At 36.5% G+C, this 24,378-nt stretch overlaps 1 protein-coding gene across 1 annotated transcript; it reads left to right on the top strand.

Moving 5' to 3' along the window:
* Positions 1-2,665: 2,665 nt before the first annotated feature.
* LOC136702297 (nitric oxide synthase, inducible-like) lies at positions 2,666-13,886 on the top strand. The gene is given in 26 exon segments (XM_066677304.1): positions 2,666-2,786; positions 2,895-2,987; positions 3,179-3,327; positions 3,441-3,603; positions 3,711-3,802; positions 4,012-4,153; positions 4,273-4,412; positions 5,959-6,133; positions 6,227-6,328; positions 6,469-6,563; positions 6,565-6,640; positions 6,788-6,873; positions 7,003-7,147; positions 7,225-7,329; positions 7,550-7,599; positions 7,676-7,850; positions 7,971-8,091; positions 10,038-10,116; positions 10,193-10,368; positions 10,537-10,703; positions 10,945-11,155; positions 11,269-11,356; positions 11,476-11,597; positions 11,755-11,903; positions 12,181-12,372; positions 13,325-13,886. Coding segments are annotated over 26 exon segments (3,198 nt in total). The 5' UTR covers positions 2,666-2,726; the 3' UTR covers positions 13,370-13,886.
* Positions 13,887-24,378: the final 10,492 nt, after the last annotated feature.

Here is a 24,378-nt window from a genome sequence, read left to right as displayed (position 1 = left end):
AATGTCACATCACAAGAACAAACAGGTCAATCCGTGCTGTGCAAATAAAACCGTCTAAACTGTAATGGCCGTCATACCTCTACTAAAGAGGTATTAAATCATTTATAAACTCTCAGTGAAATGCTTATTGAAGAAAAAAAGCAGTTTGTTTTAGCGTTTGTTTTTAATACCTGAAAAACTGAGGCAGGGCCCCATCTTCTTCCTGTTATGAAATGCATGGTTTGTGGTGGTTTTAAAGCCCAATCTTTTGTTTTGATTTGATTTACAATTTGATGATTATTTTGAGGGGTCATTTGTGTGTTCACCTGGAAAGTCACCTAAAGGGCATTCTCCACATGAACTAATCCAAACTGTCATAGTCAGTCACAAAGAACACACAACTCTAAAGGACATTGGCCTTAGGCACAAACAGGATAAAGTAAGAATCAGTAAGTAAGGGGAAACCACAAGGTGGTTATCAAAAAAGAAAGTAAAAGAAAACATAATAAATATGAGGAACACTGAGTAGGCTCAAGGCAACATTTTGCAAAAAGAAAAAAGTTGAAAAAACAACTTGGGCAGGATACTTAATGGCTCCCCCAGTTTATTTTTTTAGATGCTGTTTTGGGGTGTATCTGTTGATGTTGTTGCTGTGTGTGTATCTGGGATAGATGTGTAGTGAGATGTGATGATATTAGGGGTTCAAAGGAAGGCAGAAGCTACACCAAGCCCAATTACTGCTTGTTGCCTTACTTCCTTTCTACAATTGTACCCTTTTGAGGGCATAAATAAAGGATGCTTGTTTGCATTATGGCTGAATACCCATTTCCAAGGTCTTTACAGTGGTGTCAGAAGTGGGATTGTGCCCTCTGCCAGACTGGAGGTATATCACAATGGAATTTATGTGAATGACTGAAGATGGAAGATGGCCACTGGGGGCCACTGGGGGCCACTGCAGTGGTGTGAGAAAAGTGAAAGTGGCACCTTTCTGTCAGCAACGATGACACCACCATGAGGAGAGCGGCGATAGTGGCTGGTGACACCACAAGAGTGATGACGAGGCTCAACGCCAACTGCAGTGGCAGCAGCACAACAGCAGGAATGTGGCCACGATAGAAGGGGCACAAGGCAGCAGTATGTGAGTAGGAACATAGGCATAGATTGCACCATTTTCCATCCCACGTTATGATGGGGAAAGGAACTGGGAAGCCGTTGGATGTGGATGTTATTTGTTATTTATTTATTTGTTTGTTAGCTTGTTATTTTTGCAGCCTCAGCTTCTGCTGGAGCAGTTATCATTGAGGCAGAATTTGTGAAACTCATTCTCAAGATGGAGCTAGATCAGGTGGAGGTGATGTGTCGTTACCATTTTACCAATGTGTAGAATTACCATTTTCTGGGACACTGTATTTTCTATGACAAAATCAACTTAATACTTTTTAAAACTGTGGTACAAATTGATATTTCTACCATCTACATTCAAAAACCTGTTATGCAACTAATTAAATCTAAAGGTCAAATTTATGTGGATGTGGCCGCCTAAAATATTAGAATTTTGGTGAGGGAAAGCATCAGGAGGCAATGGGACAATTGTGAAGTTCAATTGAAACTTCAAGAAGTACAACTCCTCATCAAAACCTAAACTGCACATGACTGACATATTGGCACAGATGTGTCATACCCTTTGACCTGAGTGAAAGGTTAAAAGCAAACAGAATAGAAACACAGTATAAAGTGTACTTCATATTGTTATGTCATATTGCTATTCAACAAGCAAGCAAACATACAGAAAAATCTTACATCTTTTCTACATAAGCATCCTGCTGTGTATTAAAATGTTCTTGAAAAACTGACCGGGCGGCACGGCGGTGCAGCAGGTAGGTGTCACAGTCACACAGCTCCAGGGACCTGGAGGTTGTGGGTTTGAGTCCCATGTGGGTAGGCTCTGGACCCACTGCGACCCTGAACTGGATAAGTGCTTACAGATAATTCAGTTTTTATTCACAATTTAGGTTTAATAGGTTTAATGTCCCAACTTTTTTGGAATCCGGTTTGTACATTCATTTACTGACTATACATTGAAATACATTTATGATTAATTGTTTGACTTTGGGTTCTGTTTGTATAAGAACTGAAATAATGTGTTCTGCCTTACGTTATGTGGTTGATCATGTAATGTATGAATTTGTTCGTTTATGTCTTCTGACCCCTGCCAATGAATTCTTGGATGAAAAAATACTCCCTCCTTCTTTGTTTTTGTTTTGGTTCCTATTCAGTTTTTAAATCTCCTAATTAGTCTTGGAGGTTGTTTTGTTTTCTAACCTGAACTGCCTGGCACTCTCAGACCACTATTACAACACTGTCCCACCCTTTCAAAAACATGTGACCATTGAATGCTCAGAATGCCTGAAGTCCTGTTTTGTCCAAATCCAAGGCAGGTATAAATGGCTGAAAATGTCATATTGTGCCAGTGCTGCACACCGAGGACAATCTCACATCTAATAGGAGTCAAATGGAGTGAATCAATACTGGGTATTTGCTTATACAACAGATTAACATGTCTAACTTCACTTATTATCTTAAAATATTAAGATTTCATGCAGATGTGCAAGCAATAAATATATATATATATTTTAGATTGAATATTTTCTATAATAAGCACAATTTTGGTATGCTCACTTTTAGTTTTAATGTTCAACATGTACATTATAAATGTAAAGGCTGGCTGCTCTCTAACTGGGTAAATCATGGGGAAGAAACGCTTTCAAGATCATTCAAAGGAGCTACAACACACACAACTGAAAACGGTCAGTAAAGTTACATTTGATTTTGTAAGTTACATTTTGATTTGCAAACATTTGATGTTTGCAATTACTAATTACCAATTTTGTGTTTTTAACTTTTTTTCCCCACAGCTCTCAGTCAGTAGATGTCCAGTACCGATCCATATTAGAAACTTCCAGAATGGCTCAAGGTTCCAGGACACACTTCACCACCAAGCTGCCAGTGTGAGTCACTTCACAGAAAACTATCCAATTCTAATAAAATCTAATAAAATGTGAATAAAAAGGAAAAAACAAAATTTTAATTAAGCCATATTTTATTTGTGTTATATTTACACAATTATTGTTGCAATTGGCTATATTTAATTTTGTTTAAAAATTCTGCCAAAATTATTTCTGTCTGTGTCTCATTTCAGAGTCATTCCTGCAAGCCCAAAGTTTGTAAGGGTTCAATAATGAATCCAAAGTCTCTAACTCGCAGCCTGCCCACTGCCCCACTGGCCCCCTATGATCTTCTCACTCAGGCCATCGATTTCATCAACCAGTTCTACAATTCATTCAAAGTGTAAGCCTGCATTACGGATATGAATGTTTAACATCAATGATGACTACATGAATCTGAGGTAGAGGTTGAATAGCATAGTGTATGTATATGTCAAGTGTGAAAATGTGACTCAGGTCTAAAATCGAGGAGCATTTGGCTCGTGTTGATGAAGTGTCCAGAGAGATTGATGCCACAGGAACTTATCAGTTGACCACAGAGGAGCTAGCGTTCGGGGCCAAACAGGCGTGGAGGAATGCTCCAAGGTGCATTGGCAGGATTCAGTGGGCCAACTTACAGGTATTCTATATTGTTTTGCTCTAATATATTATTTATTATACTCTAAATTAAATACTTTAACAGTGTATAAACACATTCAACAGTATGACTGATTTTGTCTGTCTTAGCTATTTGATGGACGGAAGTGTAAGACAGCACAGGATATGTTCCAGTTTCTGTGTGCCCATATAAAATTTGCAACCAATGGAGGCAACTTGAGGTATTTTGATCACATTGATTTTCTTGTTAAAAATAAATTTGAAATGGTTTTTCATATGATCAGTGCCTCCTTTACTTTATCATTATGATTAGGGGCCTCTCAGAAATTCAGATATGTGGTCTTTGTGCATTTTATACCATCTGTCAGTGTAATTATTATCCATAAAATTCAAACAATTAATGCTGTTTTTGCTACTGTCATTTTGACAGATCAGCCATCACTGTTTTTCCTCAAAGAACTGATGGAACGCATGATTTCCGTGTCTGGAACAGTCAGCTGGTAAGATATGCTGGATATCAGATGGAGGACGGCAGTGTGATAGGAGATCCTGCTAATGTGGATTTCACTGAGGTGATTATATAAGATCACAGTTAACAACATTGGCTCATGGCACATAAGGGCAGTTCTTCTTTGTTCTGTAGATTGGAGAATTGTTTTTACTGAAATATCACATTGCTGCATTCCTACAGCTCTGCGTCCAGCTTGGGTGGACACCAAAATACGGTCCCTTTGATGTGCTGCCACTGGTGCTGCAGGCTAATGGAGAGGATCCTGAGCTCTTTGAGATTCCCCCGGGGCTGATAGTAGAGGTCCAGATGGAGCACCCTCAGTAAGGGATAAGCAATTATTAAAATGTACAATTATACAAATGTATTTTTTGTTACTATTAAAATGACTCATATTTTTGAAACTTCCAAATTGTGCTAGAAGTCTAACAAATGATTTTACATCTTACCATGTGGGTTTTTGTTTATTTGTGGTTTCATTTTGTTTTGCTTTTAATGAAAGGCAATAGTTAAGTGGGTATGTGGATGTAGTTGTATTGTTAAATACATTGTTAGAAGTGTAAAAAAAAAAGATATATATATATATATATATATATATATATATATATATATATATATATATATTAAATAATGCTTTCTGCATTGTCTCCTTATGGAAACTTCAATACCATGCGTGAGAAACGATGGCTCCAGCACACCTGAGTAGGCTTCATAAACAGAAACCTGTCAGGGGTTTAACAGGTCTTCAATGTTTACTGCTCAAATCCAAGCATGTTTTTTTAGCTAGGAAAGGCATGGTAAGATGCAGATTTTACATATTCTGGACAGAGTGCATGTCTTGCTATTCTTTTGCTATAAAAATCTTGAAATGATGTAGAGGCTGTGTTAAGTACGTGCTAGAGAGTTTGTGCAGACCTTTGAGGCTCTTGACTGGGCTTAAGATCCCAGAAGTAGCCTGCATTCTACTTGAGTAAAATTTGTAAAGCTCTACTAAATCTTCTGACTCTACATGAACATTACAACTCAATGTCATTCCTCTGCTCCTGAAAGGTTCTGCAATAAAAGAACTTTAAATCAAACAGCACTTGAAGATCAGGGTTAAGTAGCAATTTCTTCAGTCCTCAATAATACCTGTCTGCTTGCCAGATTCTAGACAAAACAAATCATTAATCAGTTTTGTCAACTCACACCAAGCAGGACTTATGGCTAATGAGTCTTTTATTTGCTCGGAATACCTCAGCACTTTACTCATACAATCTTTTAATTAACTTCCTTGAGCTGTGTGTGAATTCTGTTCTCAGCCTGGAATAAGGACAAATGTAATTAAGTGAATTTTGGCAATTAATTGTTTATAGTTCATTGGGGCAATACATTAGTGTAATACAATTAAGTAGTGTGAGCAACTTTTTCCCCTTTAATGTTAATTTAAGCTAATATTTGTATTCTGTTTTAGATGTTTTTAAGTATTATGCTGTTGATGGTATAATTTTATATGCATAATAACTTCTCATGAGATATTTACCCTGCTTTTGGCTTCATTTTAACCATAATTGTGATCCTCATACAAGGGTGTGTCTTGGTAATAGTATAAGCAAATGGGTGTAACTAACTGACATTTTTCTATTTAGCACTGTTTGTACTTGAAATGGATCCAAACGGTGGTATTCTTGTAATGGAGCTATAATTATATTTGTATTTTTTATATATTTTGGTATTACTAAGATAATCAACACAGACCTAATTAGGGTTTCCCTCTTTAACCTCTCAAGGAACTAGAAACCAAAACATGCTTTTTAGATGTCTTTTCATTTCATTTTAAATTATATGTTTTTGTAATTAATGTTTTGATATTTCCTTTTGTTTGTTCAGTTATGATTGGTTTAAAGATCTGAACCTCAGATGGTATGCTCTGCCTGCTGTAGCCAACATGCTGCTAGAGATCGGTGGTCTTGAGTTCACCGCATGCCCCTTCAACGGCTCGTACATGGGCACTGAGATTGGAGTGAGGGACTTCTGTGATCAACAGCGTTACAACATTCTGGAGGTACTGATCCCTTATCTCTCTCTATGATGGAAGAGGCAAAAGGATTGAATAAGCCTGGTTCCCTTATTCCCTGATTCTGCTACTGTTCTACAGAAAGTTGGTTGTTATATGGGTCTGGAGACAAACAAGCTGTCCTCACTGTGGAAGGACAAGGCTCTGGTGGCCATCAATGTTGCTGTGATTCATAGTTTCCAAGTATGCTGTCCATGTCCTTACAGTTCTGTATTTAGATTTCAGTTGAGTATTTATGCACTTAGCTCAAGAAGTTTGTAAAATTGCTACTGTAAAGTTACTAGTTCTCATTTTATGAAGTGACTTCTTGCTGTGTGGTGCAGAAAAATAAGGTTACCATTACTGACCACCACTCAGCAGCTGAGTCCTTCATGAAGCACATGGAGACTGAGATTCAGTTGCGGGGGGGCTGTCCTGCTCATGTCTGGCTCACTGACCCCAGTTTTCCACCAGGAGATGATCAGCTACATCCTTTCCCCATTCTTTTACTACCAGGTAACACTCAAACCTGGCAAATGTCAACATTTCTGAACAAGTGGAGTAAATGTAAGCTTTGACTGTGCAGCCTTGTTTGAGTTTTGAATTTCTTCAAAGAGCATTTCTTATATATTTATAAGAAATATAATTTTTTATATTTCTCAGTCAAACCCCTGGTTAACACATGTCTGGAAAGATGAAAAGAGGTGTCTGAAGAAACAGAAAAGAATCAGTTTCAAAGGTCTGACATGGTGAGGTGACATTTCTGTGCCCTTCCTACCATTACAGTGATGATTCCTAAAACCTGCATATTTTATTGTATGATTTTTTTTTTTTTGTGAAATTGACCAACTGAGATTGCTTGAGTTACGCTTTTCCAGGGCTGTGGTCTTCTCTCAAATGCTGACAAGAAAAGCCTTGAAGAAGAGAGTGCCCTGCACGATCCTCTATGCTACTGAAACAGGAAAATCACAGACCTTGGCCAAGAAGCTTAGATCAATACTGAGCTGTGCTTTCAACCCCAGGGTAAGAAAATATTTGTTACTATTTTTCTGAAGACTAAAAACATAACAATGAAAATATTAACTTTTGTTTTGATAAAGGTACTCTGCATGGAGGACTATGATTTCCATGAGCTTGAGAAAGAGCATCTCCTGATGGTAGTAACCAGTACATTTGGGAATGGAGATTGTCCAGGAAATGGAGTGGTATGTATATACATTTTTTAAATAGCACCAAAATTGAAATAAGTATCAGTATTGGATTTTGAATCTAAACAGTTAGTGCAGATCCCTTCTATGGGGATTTAATATGTCAAAGCTGGTATTGTGTTCTTGTGGAACAGCTCATGGAACTCAAAGTCAGATAACTGTCAACAGTCATAACTTATTTCACTGTTTTTATTTTGTTTTGTTTTTTTCTTTTAAGCGTTTCAAGAAGCACATTTTGAGCATTAGAAGCCTCCAAAACAAATTCAGGTTAGTCATTAAAAGGAACTTCCTGTCTTTTAGGAAGTGAAAGAACAAACTTTTGATTAACCTTTGTATCACACAGGTACTGTGTTTTTGGTCTGGGATCTCGAATGTACACGCAGTTCTGTGCTTTTGCCCACTCTGTGGATAATAAGCTTGCAGAGCTGGGAGCCAAGCGTGTGGCCTCCATAGGAGAGGGAGATGAGCTGAATGGCCAGGAGGAGGCCTTCTCTGCCTGGGCTTGCACTGCGTTCAATGTTGGTGAAACACACGACATTTTAAAGCCCACATGTATTTCGTCTTAAAAATGATCATACATAAACACTTGGTTATATAACACCCTTTACGGTCTCAGATTTCCTGTTGTCTGTCTCCAGGCTGCATGTAAGGAGTTTGGCATTGAGAGACAGCTGTCAGAAGCTGAGCATCTAACAGATAGTTGGGAGCCTCATAAATACAGAGTTCAACCTGACAGCTCAAGCTTCAAACGCATCTCAGGTTGTACATCTTTATGAATGGAAAAATTTGTGAAGAATCAACTACAAGTTGGACACAATCGTGAAATGGAATGAAATTTATTGGATGTGTCAAACTTTTTTAACATATAAAAAACTGAAAAGTGGGGTGTGCAGTATTACTTGGCCCCCTTGCGTTAATGATTTGTAGCACCACCTTTTGCTGCAATTACAGCTGCAAGTCGCTTGGGACATGTCTCTATCAGTTTTGCACATTGAGAGACTGAAATTCGTGCCCATTCTTCCTTGCAAATCAGCTCCAGCTCAGGGAGGTTGGATGGAGAGCGTTTATGAACAGCAGTCTTCAGCTCTTTCCACAGATTCTCGATTGGATTTAGGTCTGGACTTTGACTTGGCCATTCCAACACCTGGATACGTTTATTAGTGAACCATTCCATTGTAGATTTGGCTTTATGTTTTGGATCATTGTCTTGTTGGAAGATAAATCTCCGTCCCAGTCTAAGGTCTCTTGCAGACTCCAACAGGTTTTCTTCCAGAATGGTCCTGTATTTGGCCCCATCCATCTTCCCTTTTACTGCTGACGAAAAGCAGGCCCAAACCATGATGCTGCCACCACCATGTTTGACAGTGGGGAGGGGTGTTCAGGGTGATGAGCTGTGTTGCTTTTACACCAAACATATCGTTTTGCATTGTGGCCAAACAGTTTGATTTTGGTTTCATCTGACCAGAGCACCTTCTTCCACATGTTTGATGTGTCTCCCAGGTGGCTTGTGGCAAACTTTAAACAAGACTTTTTATGGATGTCTTTGAGAAATGGCTTTCTTCTTACCAATCTTCCACAAAGACCAGATTTGTGCAGTGTACGACTGATTGTTGTCCTATGGACAGACTCTCCCACCTCAGCTGTAGATCTCTGCAGTTCATCCAGAGTGATCATGGGCCTCTTGGCTGCATCTCTGATCAGTCTTCTCTCGAGATGAAAGTTTAGAGGGACGGCCAGGTCTTGGTAGATTTGCAGTGGTCTGATACTCCTTCCATTTCAACATGATTGCTTGCACAGTGCTCCTTGGGATGTTTAAAGCTTCGGAAATCTTTTTGTATCCAAATCTGGCTTTAAACTTCTCCACAACAGTATCTCGGACCTGCCAGGTGTGTTCCTTGGTCTTCATGTTGTTTCTGTGCTTTGAACAGAACCCTGAGACTATCAGGGCGCAGGTGCATTTATACGGAGACTTGATTACACACAGGTGGATTCTATTTATCATCATCTTTCATTTGGGACAACATTGGATCATTCAGAGATCCTCACTGAACTTCTGGAGTGAGTTTGCTGCACTGAAAGTAAAGGGGCCGAATAATACTGCACGCCCCACTTTTCAGTTTTTTAGTTGTTAAAAAGTTTGACACATTCAATAAATTTCATTCCACTTCACAATTGTGTCCCACTTGATTTTGATTCTTCACAAAAAATTAAAATTGTATATCTTTATGTTTGAAGCCTGAAATGTGGAAAAAGGTTGAAAAGTTCAAGGGGGCTGAATACTTTCGCAAGGCACTGTATATATTAATGCCTGTTCTATTCATTCACACATACCATTGGTGAGTTGTGGTGACCCTGAATATGTGTGTTCTAAGCCCCCACAAATGTTCTAAAGTAGAGATTAAAGATGAAATTTATCAAAACACTCCAAAATACTGTGATCCTTCTTCAGCTCAAAATTAGTATTTAGGAAAAAGTAGCAATTAGAATCAAGCTATACATTTTACTAGATGAATTTCGTAATTGTAACACTGCCAATATCCCCACTTGTGTTATGCATGCTTTTCCATGTATGTTGTGTATAAACTGCACATTTATACTTGCATAAATGACATGCATGTTTTTTTAAAATAGGATGTATATTTGTCTATTCAGATATATTCCTAAATCTGAAGTAGAAGGACTAGTAAATGTAGCTGTTTTCACAGCACTCTCAGCGATTCACTCCAAGTCTGTATTTCCCATGAAGCTGAAGAGGAGAAAGAACCTTCAAACTGCACAGTCAAGGTGGGCATTAAACCTGATAAATAATTGCCTTTTTTCCTTTATTTTGTTTGTTTTTATCATGTGACTTTATTTTTAGGTGCTCTTCTATCCTGGTAGAGCTAGAGGGAGAAAATGAAGTTCTGATCTATGCCCCAGGGGATCATGTAGGTGTTTTCCCAGGAAATTCACCTGAGCTTGTGATTGGCATTCTGAACCGCCTTCCCAATGCTCCTTCCACCAATCAGAGCCTACGCCTTGAATACTTGAACTTGGGTAAAAATAATATTTCTATCTCTGCACAATGCCAGGCAGTAGTCACTGATCATGGATAATGGTGTACTTTTAATTTCCTGTATAAAATAAATAAATTACAAGGAAAGAAGGTTTCTGAGCTGGTGGGAAAGTTGTTTTACACTCAGGGATTTTTATGGTATGATGCAGGGAGTGAAAAGTGGCAGACAGATTCACATAAACCAGCCTGCCCTTTGGCTACAGCACTTAGATACCTCCTGGATATCACTACTACACCATCCCAAAGCTTTCTACAAAAACTATCTCAAATGACCAAGCATGAAGATGACCGACAGCACCTGCTAGTCCTTGCAGAGGTAATTCACACAAAATATTACTTACCAAAGTTGATTATGTATTTTAGTCAACTGTATTCTTACAAATTGAGAAATCAAAAGGAAATACAAGTAAATAAACAAGAATTGAATTTAAATTTTAGAAAATCCCAAACAATATTTGTTTCTTATATGATTTTTTCTTAAGGAAGGATCAGAAACCCTTTCTAGGAGAATTGTTTTAAAGTATGTTTGCACAAAAAAATATTTTATCTTTATGCAGGACTTCCAGGTTTACTCAGAATGGAAAGCGTTCCGTAGGCCCAACTTCTTGGAGGTTCTGGAGGAGTTCCCATCTGTGGAGATCTCTCCAGCTTTCCTCCTCAGTCAGCTCCCTCTGCTGAAACCTCGCCTCTACTCTGTCAGCTCCTCTCCTGACCTCCACCCTCATGAAGTCCACCTCACTGTGTCTGTTATCAACTACCGCACCCAGGGTAGGGGGCCATCTGCAAGGAACACAAGTAGCCAAAACCAGTAGAACCAACTGACTCCTGAAAGACTGTATGTTTTTTTTTTAATATTCCTTATTATTCCTTATGTACAAAAGGTGGAGGGGGTCCTCTGCATCATGGAGTCTGCAGCACATGGCTCAACACACTTAAAGAAGGAGAGATAGTGCCCTGCTTTATTCATGGGTTACTTTTCTTTGTGATTAACCGTGGCCTTTATAAGAAAGTACAGATTCAAACATTTCAAATACCAGTCTTCCTTTAAACGTACCATCTATTTATTCATTTTCTTCTGTTGTTTCCAGATCCAGTGACTTCCACCTTCCTCCAGACCCCACTACACCTACTGTTCTAATCGCAGCTGGCAGTGGCATTGCTCCTTTCCGCAGTTTCTGGCAGCAACGGTTCCATGACATGAAAAAGACAGGTATTCACAGCTCCATACTTCTGTTTTCAGAAAGAGAATAAACTCTCATGTTTGAAAAATAGCAAGACATGCACTCTGTCCATTTGTTAAAGAGTATGTAAGAATTTGTGAATTTTGCTTGTGGGTCTTAAAGGAAGATCACATTTTTTAATTTCAGGACTGAAAAAGATCCCAATGATGCTAGTGTTTGGTTGCCGTGATGCAGATAGAGATCATCTGTATAAAGAAGAGACTTTGGTCATGAAAGAAAATGGCACTCTGAAGAGCATTACTACAGCATACTCTCATCAGGCTGACCACCCCAAGGTATTTCTCTTACATAACCTTCACTTGCCTGGTTGATTAGTTGATATCCTCAACTAAATCCTGACTATTGATTTTTAGATAGATATTTTGCATATTTATTTTATGAGTGTGATTTTTACATTGTATTTTATGCTGCAGTCACTGATGCCATGATGTACTATGCATAATGCAAGAACAAAGTAACCAGTAATTCAACCTATTAGCTAAACAGTTCTCTTCCCTGTATTTGATATATGCAGAAGCTGCAGTAGCTCTAATATTGAGCTTTTTTTTCCAGGTCTATGTTCAAGATGTCCTGAAGAAGCAACTTTGTGAGGAGGTGTGTCAGGTTCTTCACAGCGGTGGTCACCTGTATGTGTGTGGAGGCATGAATATGGCTCGGGATGTAGCACACATCATAAAGGAGATCCTGGTCGGCCGACTAGGCATGACTTTCACTGATGCTGAAGTATATTTAGAAAAACTAAAGGTGGTTAATCATGATACTTTGAATAATCACAAAACTCTCGGGAGCACAGCAGTGTGGTTAGAAGTTTAGAAAATGTACTGCAACAGCAATACTTTCTGTCACTGAAGTTTTCTGTCACTGGATTTTTGTATGTCATTTCTCTACAATGTACTTGACATTTTGGCCAACATTCATACCATAATTCACCAGATTTTTACATTATCTGACTTGGATATCAGGATCATTCCCCATCACCACGATCTAACAGTTTCATGATCTAACAGTGGCTTTTATAGCTCTTCTAAATACTACTGTTGGTGTTTTCCCAAGTTTCAGTCTTTGGTCCACTTTTATTCTCTTTGCTTAGTAAAATACTGTGTTTAATGATCAATTCTCAGTGATCATATACAGGGGTTGGACAATAAAACTGAAACACCTGGTTTTAGACCACAATAATTTATTAGTATGGTGTAGGGCCTCCTTTTGCAGCCAATACAGCATCAATTCGTCTCGGGAATGAGTGGTCAGAGGGATTTTAAGTCATTCTTCTTGCAGGATAGTGGCCAGGTCACTACATGATGCTGGTGGAGGAAAACGTTTCTTGACTCGCTCCTCCAAAACACCCCAAAGTGGCTCAATAATATTTAGATCTGGTGACTGTGCAGGCCATGGGAGATGTTCAACTTCATTTTCATTTTCATCAAACCAATCTTTCACCAGTCTTGCTGTGTGCATTGGTGCATTGTCATCCTGATACACGGCACTGCCTTCAGGATACAATGTTCGAACCATTGGATGCACATGGTCTTACTGGTGCAATGTGCAGTTAATGAAGATTGGCCACCAGGCTGCTCCAATTTAGCCATGAAACCTCCCACACTAAAATGACAGGTGTTTCAGTTTCATTGTCTAACCCATTAATATATATATATATATATTTCCTCTGATGACTTTTGTTGCTTTTTGTCTGCAGGTTGAGAAGAGGTACCACGAAGATATCTTTGGAGGCTCATTCTAGAGCTAGACTCTCCACTACTTTGGCAGTCCTAGAACGTTTTGTTTTCTGAAAAATGGGCAGTCCACCTGGAAAATATAGACGGAGATGAAATTGATATTTTGATATTTTGCTTTTTTTTATACATTGAAAACATTTCCTCATTGTAAAATATTTAGATTATCATTGCTTGTATTATGTGTACTTATTGTTCTGCTTAAAGTTTAATTTATGTTTTGATCATATTTTACTTCTTTTTCATCCTCTCTGGGTATTGACACAGTTGTGGTTGTGATAAAATGGCATTTATGGGAATTGTTCTGTGCATTTTATGTTGAATTAATGAATTAGAAACATTCTGTAGAACATTCTGTTGAACACTTAGGGTATAGGGCTGTGCTGCAACTTAAAAATGCACCAGGGCATCAGGACTTTGAGTACTGCATAGCTGTTCTCCTAATCTCTGCTTTGTACTGTATGTCGTTTGTCATCATATGGATTGCAGTATTATATTCTTGATATTTTATATTACAAAGCTCTTTGAACCACTTTCCTACAGTTAAGAATAAAAAAGAAAACGCAGTCATGTTTTGTCATATTACTCACTGTTTGCAAATCAAAATGGAAAATAGACATTTATATTCATTGTTATAACTTTGTTATTGTGTGTGGTAATTCATATTAAATTAACAAAATACTTCTCTGTGGAACAGTGTTTATTTATTTATCTATCTATCTATCTATCTACTCTTTAAACTCTGTTTGTAAATGTGTATGTATAAGCTTTCTAAAAAGCCTTATAAAAACTTTCACAAAATGTAAAGGATCTAGGAGGAATCATAAGTTAGATAATAACAAGAATTATTTAAGTTAGATCATTACTCATTGTGACCACACTTGGTACATTAACATATTTGGATCAGAAAGACATGGAATGGAAGGAGCAAGGGATTATGTCTTCATTAAGACACATCTTTATCTTAACAAAAAGTTATCTTCAAAGGAGTAACCAATAACAAGCCAAAGATATAATGTATTTCTAATGAAAATGAATGGAAAAAGGCAAGTTTATTTATAGAGCACCTTTCATACACAAGTGATTTGCAGAGTCAAAAGAAACAGTAAAAAGCAGTTAAATTAAGAGAAAAAAATTGTTTTACATTTCATAAAACTTTCTCTGTTTTCTCCCTTCGTTACTCAGTGGATGTTGGATCAACAGAAGAATAGCTCCCTGTGTGGATCCTCAGTCTCTAGACTTTTCTCAGGTAAACAACACCAATAGCTTTTGTGGCTACACTACACTTATATATCTCTCATAATATCAGAGTCTTATTGCTTTGATAGTCAATGGGAAAATTCTCATTGTCTCTAGTTAAAGGAAGGGCATCAGACCAGAAAGAGGAAGAAATGAAGAATGAAAATCCAATGAAGAGGAGGAAATATGAGCCGAAACCACAGCCGTCCCTTCTCTATTCTATTGTTCTATTATCACCATCACACCTAGACTTCAAATTATATTAGCAAGAAATCATGTTCAGAATAAAGGTCAGATATGATTGAAATGGAAATGTAATTAAAATAAAGCACACATTGCCAGGCAATCAAACCGATAACTGCAGCTTAATATTTTTTATAAATTCAGATCAGTTCATGTACATTGGCTTGGAGAATTGAATACAGAACTGCTTCAACTCTGGGATGCTGGTGACTATCCTCATGTGAACTGCTCACTTCAGATTCTTCCACAATATTTAAATTATATTTAGTTCAGGACTTTGACTTTCAAAAATAGTAATTTTATCCTTTTTTAACCATTTTTGAGTAGAGGAATACCTAGTGTTGTATGTTTACTGCATGACCCACATTTTCTTGAGATTAAATTTTTTTCAAAATGTACCTTTATTATTCACTTATTATTATTCACATTATTTAGAATTCAATGTTCAATCCATAATGGCTCAGATGCCACAGAACAGTCTGTGGATTTGTGTTTTTTTTTAACCTTTTCAAGACTGATGAACATCAACAACCCCTTTCTGACATATTCAGAAATCTCTCTTTTTGGAATGGGTACATGAACTTTCACAAATGTGTTGTAAAGGGCTTTGGTAGACCCCTATTCTTTAAATAAAATAAGACACACATTCACACCTTGACTTATTAGGTATAAACTGCTATGTATATATTTTTGTCTCGTAATCACAAGTTCTCCCTATCTACAGGGTGGGCCATTTATATGGACACACCTTAATAAAATGGGAATGGTTGGTGATATTAACTTCCTGTTTGTGGCACATTAGTATATGGGAGGGGGGGGGGGGGGGGGTTCAAGATGGGTAGTGACCATGGTGGCCATTTTGGATTCAACTTTTGTTTTTTCAATGGGAAGAGTGTGACACATCAAACGTATTGGGAATTTCACAAGAAAAGCAATGGTGTGCTTGGTTTTAAGAAGGGATATATTTTACCATGTTTTGGCAAAACTGTATTTCCTTTAATATCAAAAGCTGAATGGGTTTTAATCGTGTCTGATTATGCTCTGTAAACTGTCAGAAACACTGTACTCTGTATTTGTATATGCATACCTTCCACATAATTGTACCTTATACAATTAATTGTATATAATTGTAAATTTTTAAAAAAAATTGTTTGTATCATATGTCCAATCTTTTCTCCAGAACTTTTATTTTGTTATTTTGTTTTACAAAGGTCTACAATGAAATCTTACAAATCTCCCTCTCTTTCTGGAGTAGAAAATATAATGTAGAGGGCACACAAATGGACTATAACTTTAGTGACCAATAATATACCTCTACTGTCCCTTTTTTCTGAGTGTAGGAATCACTAGAAAATGTAGCTACTGCTATTTTTCATAATTAGTTTGAGAAAATTTCCCTTTACATGTGTTCAATCTATAAATTAGTTGTTTAGTGTGCATGTATACACTGCGAAGGAAAATAAATCAGCATGTTGAAAATTTTGTGTGTTGTTTTCCTTCCTGACACTGTATAAAGGAACTTCATTCTGCCTGTATTTTTGGTGCATTGTAATAGTTTCACACGGGTATTGAATTCTGTCTGGTAAATGCTTATCAGAGTTTCAGTAATAGGCTGAAAGAAATGTAGGGATAATTTCCTTTTAATATTCATCTTTCTTTAATATATACACAGTGGCTATAAATAGACTACATACGCCTGTTAAAAAATAAGATACAAGACAAATTATAATTAAAATGTTTTAGGTAGAAAAAAATTAAATAAAGTGCTGCAAAAATAGGCACAATATGCATTTTTGAATTATGGCCAAAAATTCAACCTTGGTCTTATCAAATCATAACTCATTTTCCCACAGATTTTGACAGACTTGATTTAGGTTTGTACTGAATGTCTCCAGGTTTGGATCATTTTCTGTGTAAGAAAAGGCTTCTTTCTTGCCACTGTACCCCACAGCTGACACATACGAAGAATACGGAAGATTGTTGCCACAGTTGTAAATTACCAGAACGTACTAGAAATTCCTGCACCTCCTTTAATGTTTTATGTAATCTAAATAACCTTTGTGGCATATGGTAAATGTCAACGCATGTAAATTGCTAATGCTTTGTGTAATATAAATCTCTTAGTGTGGGAGTATTTCTTTCTCTTTCCTTCTGTTTGCACCTGCAGCAATATTTAAACTGATGAATTGCAATGCAGTTTTCTAGCAACTGAACCGCACCCTGGCACACACTTCTGTCTTGTCATCTCTCAACCTCAGAGGCCTGTCATCATAGGACTGATTCCTGTTCAATTAGAGCAGGTACAGAAACAGGTCAGTAAAGGAGAGAGAGAGCAGAAAGAAAGAAAAAAGATAGAAAGAATGAAAGAAAGAAAGAAAGAAAGAAAGAAAGAAAGAAAGAGGAGATACACAAACTTTGGCAGAAAACAAACTACAGAAAGAAAACATTTTCTCTAATGATATTATTTAACTGAGGTAGATACCTGCCTCCATAGTAGAGGGGTTAAGTGATTATAAAAAGAAAATTGTTCAGTTAACAATCTCAGGTAATGTTTTTCAATATGAAACCAATGCGATTTTCAATTCATTACCCACTCCTGATGTCCTTCCCCCAAAAATAATTTTTACATGTTGCATACAATGACAAGCTCATAACAACAGACTCACACCCACAGAGATGACATGCTTGTCTTTTTTCTCTCAGTGATCATGTTTGGAATTTGTTTGGTTTGGAGTTATTTTGATTTTGTAGATTTAATTTGTAAAGTCTTTCATTAATTATAAAAACACCCTGCTAAGAAAGACAGAACATAATGAACTCTGTTTCAGTGGCCTTTCTATTTCTTTAGTACTGTGTTCATAAACTGCACCACAAAAAATACACTAAAGTTTGGTGGTATAGGCCAGTGTGTTCTGATGTCATTTTTTAAACAGATGAAACCTGTCTCTCACAGACTTGTTCCTCCCTGCCAAAAGGGAAACGTAATAGTTGACTGCATAATCAACTGGTAGCAGCAACTTGAATTCTTTAGTGGTGTGAATGCAGTCACAGTTGGAATCTTTCCATGTTCACCTGTGCCTGTGGTTACACAATAAATCTCAGTGGACAGGAATGTACAATTACAGTAAGACACCAGGATGTTCCTTTTGAGAATACTTTGGATATCGAGTTCTAAGCAGGAAATTTATTTCATGTTTTAAAATATGCCCTACTTCTGAGAATAATATTGCCTCTAACAGATAAATGCCATTGTAAAACATAATATTCTCTTCCTTTTTCCAATTATGTGTTGAGTTTCAGAATGATTTTACAAGCATGTTGCTGTTTCTTTATTATTTATCTTTTATTTAATGACTTTATTAATTGACTTTTTAATGACTTTTATTTAATGACTAAATTTTTTGATTAACCGTTTTGATTTAGATGTTTGTAAGTCTGTCATTTTTTTAACCTTACCTTTCAAACTACAGATGTGTAGTATTGGGTTTTGTATATGTACAGGGTGGGCCATTTATATGGATACACCTTAATAAAATGGGAATGTTTGGTGACATTTACTTCCTGTTACGGATACTGGAAGCCTGTGCTCGGATTTCTCCTGTGGTGTTGCTATCAGTGTGTGAAGAGTCGGAGAAGAGGGTTGCATTGACAATCCAACACAATGGGCAGCACTTTGAACACGTTTAATAAGTGGTCAGAAATGTGTAAATAACTCATGAAAGAATAAAGTTAAAACCAAGCACACCATTGTTTTTCTTGTGAAAAGTTTGATGTGTCACATGACCCTCTTCCCATTGAAAAAACAAAAGTTGGATCCAAAATTGCCAACTTCAAAATGGCCACTATGGTCACCACCCATCTTGAAAAGTCCCCCCCCCCCTCCCATGTACTAATGTGCCACAAACAGGAAGTTAATATCACCAACCATTCCCATTTTATTAAGGTGTATCCATACACCCAAAATGGGCCACCCTGTAGAACTGCAGAAGTTATATACAATAGCATTAGTTTTGCCTTTATGATTTTGTGTGCACAAAAGGGAGACAATGGCTATTCTCTGAGATACTCCATCACCTTAGCAAACTTCTTACTCTTGAAAAAGAATGGGTGCATGAAATCTCACACAGTCATGAGAAGTCACAACACTGCTACATTACAATCACACAAAATCTTAATAACTAAACATAATGACACGTGATTTCTAGCAATTGGTGTCCACCCATTGCCTGTTTTAGAGCTTCCATTAATTTCTGCAGACCTTTTCTTTGGCAAGTTTTACCAAGAAATTGGCAGAAGTAATTTTCCACACCTCCACAGTTAATTCGAACCCTAGTCATAATCTAGTCATACCAATTAAGTCTAAGTCTTTTCTCCTATCTGTTAAAGAGGAAAGCTTTGCATGGTCCAGAGAAAAAACAGCTTTAAAACAAGTAACTTGTATTTCATGGCTATTTACTGGAAAATGAAAGAATGGTTGTGTTGATTTTAAACAACATGCATTTAGAACTGTGTGAAAGTTTTAGACACCTGAGAAAATGAGATTCAGAAAACAATTTCTCTGAACAAAAACCACAAATCAGAAGGTCATTAAACACTAATGTTGCTCATGAAGGTATTTGACTGGTGAAATGTCCCCACTTTGTTTCCTAAACAATCCTCTTATTGTGTTATTATGTAACATTTTTAACACCTCTAGACAAATGGTTTGTACAGAATCAGCGAGGAACAGGACCTGCATTCTTAGAACTAATACCATTCAAAAGAGCAAATTAACAAAGATGAAGGACTTCAGGCATGAATCGAAACACTGAGATTATATGTTTAGTGTTTCCAGGAGTTGACACTATGTTTCGTAACATGTTCTGTTCTGCAACAGAATCTTGAAAGAGTAACATGTTAGCTGAAAAAACACATCTGTCAACATCAACTTGCAGCCTTGAATGTAACCTGTCTTCAGTTATGAAAGCTGCTCATTAAAGAGAGAAACTGCTGATGTTTTTCATACATGAGCTGACATCAGGAATGGAAAAACAGCACTTTAAAATATGTGATTAAAATTGATATTTTAATCAATTGCTTTAGGACTTTATCTAACTCACTATAGCTAATCTAACTCTATAGCTTATAAAGCACAGAGCATATATGGAAGTTCTTAAACCACAGAACAAGAAATTGCTACATTGGTTTGGGTTGCTCCACCATAATACTCTCTGTCTTCACCAGTGGGACATCTGTTTAGAAGTCTTTTTCTGATCCATCATCTGTTCCAGCCACATCACTGAAGAATGTAATGGCACAGTGAGTTCTGTAATTTTTTATGACATAAAAGATACAAAGAAATGTACATTTTACACAAAAGCATATGCACTTGAATTTAAAGTTGGATTACGTGTTTATGCACACATTTTGTTGTTCACATGCACATATAAAGCACAATCTGTTCTCAATATTTTGTTTTAATACATATAGACAAATTTAATATATCCTAAATCATAAAAGTTGTAGAGAAAAAATGATTGGTTTCCCATGAAAAATACTTTGAATGGATGTTGTTCAATTCAAATCAATGAGTAAGTTTAAAAATCCTCCAATTATTGTAAAGCTTTTATAAAGAGGAGTCCTTACATCACATAAATAAAAAAATGAAATAAGGATTTTATTATTAGGTTTATTCTTAAGGGAACACTAGGTAGTATTTTTATCTTAAAAGTGTGGCTTCAAATTCATAGATGCTTCACCTACCTCTAATAAGGAGAATAGAGTCTCTGGTACTGCACTGCAGAAACTGCACTATGTATAATTTCTAAGGGGGTATAAAAGGCAGCTGAATAAAATAATTAGTTATTTCAGTGCTCACCTATGAGAGCAGCTAAATTTTGAAAATAGCAAAAATGGTTTTGAATTATCTAGCATTTTAAGGGTCATTTATTGCTGTCTCTTATAAAAAAAAATGTGAGTTTGCAAGTAGCATGTTTCTTATAAGTTATAACCCTCTTAAATAATACTTATAACTCAAATTGGTCTATTTATATTTTAATCAGAGCTTGATTTTTCCACCTAACTGAGGGGAATTCCTTTTAGGAAAGACCCAAAACATGACATTTTATACTTTCAAGCTTATCTTCATTCTGAACAATAAGCACCTTCATCCATTCCATCAACAGAGACCTCTTCTGTTTCATTAAAATGAACTGGGACACCAGCTGGCTTTTTTGTAGGTGGAGGCAAGAGTGTGGGTTCAGAAATATTCTTGTGTATGAGTTCCCAAACAAAACAAGACCTGTAAAAGGAAGTTAATTTATGCATTAATATTTTTATAAGTATTTTATAAAATAGATGAACTAGTAGGGAGCAAAATTTTCAGCTGAAACACATTTGCTCTCTGCTACGTTGACCAGTGTTTGCAGTGTGTACTTTGTAATACAAAAACATTAAAGATGTCAGAACTCAAAATACATTTTTGTGAGTAATTGCTTTGTTTGACTGTGAGCATTTGTTGAAATATTTTGTGTGTTTCCCTGTTTTCTTGTTGTAAGCTCTTTAGCTTGCAAACTAGCAAGGCAGCTGAATAAATTAGCAGTAACTTGTCTGTAACCGCAGCTTACTTTTTACTTTTTCTGCAATGGCTGATCCAACACACATCCCTTGAGCTGATGAAGTAATAGAATGGCCTTTAGGACTGCACTGGGGATTTCTAATAGAGGAAATAATGAGGCTATGTTGATGAGGGCTTGTCAAAATGGCATTGGACGCAGGTGTCTGTTAGTTAGCATAAAAAAATGAGACAGTGTTTGCCTCCAGGCAGTATATATATATATATATATATATATATATATGCTTGTTATGGTTCAGTAATGTAACTTCGGAGAACATAGTGGGCATGGTGACAATGCAACTGTGGTTCATGGAACAGGGGTTATATAACCTTATTGGGATACTGTTGTAAACTCATGACTCTCAGAAAGATCCTACTTCTAAATATCTCACTGCATTATTTTGCTTCTACTAACACTACCCAGACAGTCATTATGTCTGTTTATTCAGTGATTCTTCAAAGTAAACCACATGATATATCAGAATATGTCTGCAGTACAGTCTGTTGTCAAGATTTCTGCCCTCATAGAGGGCTTAGTACTGCAGCAGTTAAAGTTAAAGACAATTTACAAACATTCACATGGCTACACTTTTGTTCACTTTGTAAAACAACACAAATTGTGTTAAATCAGATAAAGAAAGTCAGACATGATCAGCACTTAGGCAGCACCTATATTTGTTATGTGCACTGATATTGTTATATTGTGATATTGAATTTAAAATTAATTAGTTGAATTTGAATTGGGTGAATTTAAATTGTCTTGTTTGTATTTCTAAGCAGGAACACTTAACACAGGGGACTAGCAAATATCTTTTTACTTTTGCATTGCATATATTTTAAGATTTATTTTCCATATCCAGTCTATGTTTAATTCAGCAAAACTGTGCATTAATATGTACAGTGAAGCATGTTCATTGTAGTGGATGAAGAATGCAATTTTAGAGAATTTATATATGTTTGTAGACACAAGGCTTACTAAATTTAGGTAATGTCAGAATTAATAATAGTAAAGATAGGAAACTTTTCGGATTGTTTTAGGATTTATAAAAATGTAAACATCTCTCTCTTCAGAAATGAATTTTTGATTAAATCATATTTAGATGAATGGTTTTAGAGTATCAGGGGATATTTCCTTCTTGTCTAAAGCTGCTTAAACAAAGGTACGGAAAGGAAATGGTAAATGATCCATAGCTTTTACCATAAACCTCAGGCTGGTTAGCAAGTATTCCATTTAAGGTCAGTCACCTTTGTGAAATTACTTTTTACTTTCATTTTATCTGCTGTGAAGAATGAAGAACATGTTTGCAGGGAAACCCCAGCCCCCTGATTCTATAATTAGTTTAAGTACAGCAGTGAACCAGTTATTATATCATAGTATATGTATGGTGTTGGCAGAGTGTAGTTCAGAAAAATATTCTGAACTACACTCTTGTAGAACAGAAATGTTGGAAATTTCATAAAAATGCAAGAAAACAAAAATCTATCATTTTTGAAACATTTGTTTATCTTTTAAAATTAGAGAAAAACAAAAGCACTGAAAAATATAATTTGTAGTGTTTTCACTGACCAACCTAATGTTATTATGTGGGAAAAAAATGAAATGGTGCCTGAAACCCAAAGAAGACAACAACTGGGACAGATACAAGTTTACCACTGTGATTAATCTCTTTCCCTTTTCCGTACACTTTTTAAACATGTAAGAACTAATGATACAAATGGTTGCAGTTTTACAAGTGCAAGTTTTGCCCATTCTGCTCAACAGTCTGTGGTTGCCATTAGTTGATACTTCTCTCCATGAAGACACAGATCTAGACAGAGGTCATTCTGCAGGCAGGTCAGCCAGGCATACATGTACTGTGTTAATGAAACCAAACTGCTTTAGCATATGCAGAGGCCTGGCATTGTATTGCTCAAATAATCAATCGTGTAAGCAATGGAGTCTGGATGGTACATTTTGTCTTTGGCACAGAGTACAAAAGTGTCATTTTTCCCAGAAACAAGTTGAAACACAAAACACATTTGACTACAGCACCTATTTCACCTGTTTTTTTGATCATCTGAGATGATCTCAGGCCCAGAAAACAGCCTTTCTGCAGAGAATTTATATATAGCTTTTTCTTTGAATAAAAGAGTTTCAATTTGCTTTTCTTGGTAACATGTTGGGTGGCACTGTGAAGCAGCATGTAGTGTCATTGTCACACAGCTCCTGGGTCCTGGGGTTGTTGGTTTAAGGCTGATTGTGGGTCACTTTTGGGTGTATTCTCCCTATAAAGTTGGTCATCAATGACATTAGAAAACTTGGTAACACTTTAAATTACAGCCCGCTAATTACTGGGTAAGTACAGAGTATGTAAGCTGCAAGATAAAATAAGTACTGTGTAAATAAAGGGTATGATTCTAGAAATATGTGGTTATTTCTGGGTATCTTACAAACATTTTACAAATAAGGAAGTAGAGCAGAAAAGTAACACCCATTTCATCATTAATCAGCTTCATATAATGTCTTAATGCATATAGAAAAACAGTGTAGAATAGCTCAGAAATATGTGATGATGATTATTGTGGTAAATCACATGTGCTGGACCTAATGAGAACAAAGCAACATGAAACTCTGCTAGAGCCTGTAATGAAAGTAGCTGTAGCCATGTCCTTCTCTGTAGGTGCACTGAAAATAATTTTAAAGGATCGATAATTACATTCAGAACTACATCGAATTCAGAACAGAAGCTGCATTCCTTATTTGTGAAAAATGCCAATAATAGTCACTTGCATAAACTGTCCTACTTTTAATTCAATTTTATAATCTATAATTATGCTGAGAAATACAAATGAATTCGGAACTTAGATACATGCCTTATTTGTGAAGTCTTTGTAAGATACCCAGTAATAACCACATATCTCTAGTATCATACAGTTTACTTACTCAGTACTTATTTTTTA

Source organism: Hoplias malabaricus, chromosome 1 (assembly GCF_029633855.1).
Source record: "Hoplias malabaricus isolate fHopMal1 chromosome 1, fHopMal1.hap1, whole genome shotgun sequence".
In the NCBI taxonomy this organism is placed as follows: domain Eukaryota; kingdom Metazoa; phylum Chordata; class Actinopteri; order Characiformes; family Erythrinidae; genus Hoplias; species Hoplias malabaricus.
Note: the sequence above shows the minus strand (reverse complement) of the source record. Positions and strands in the feature narration are given on the sequence as shown.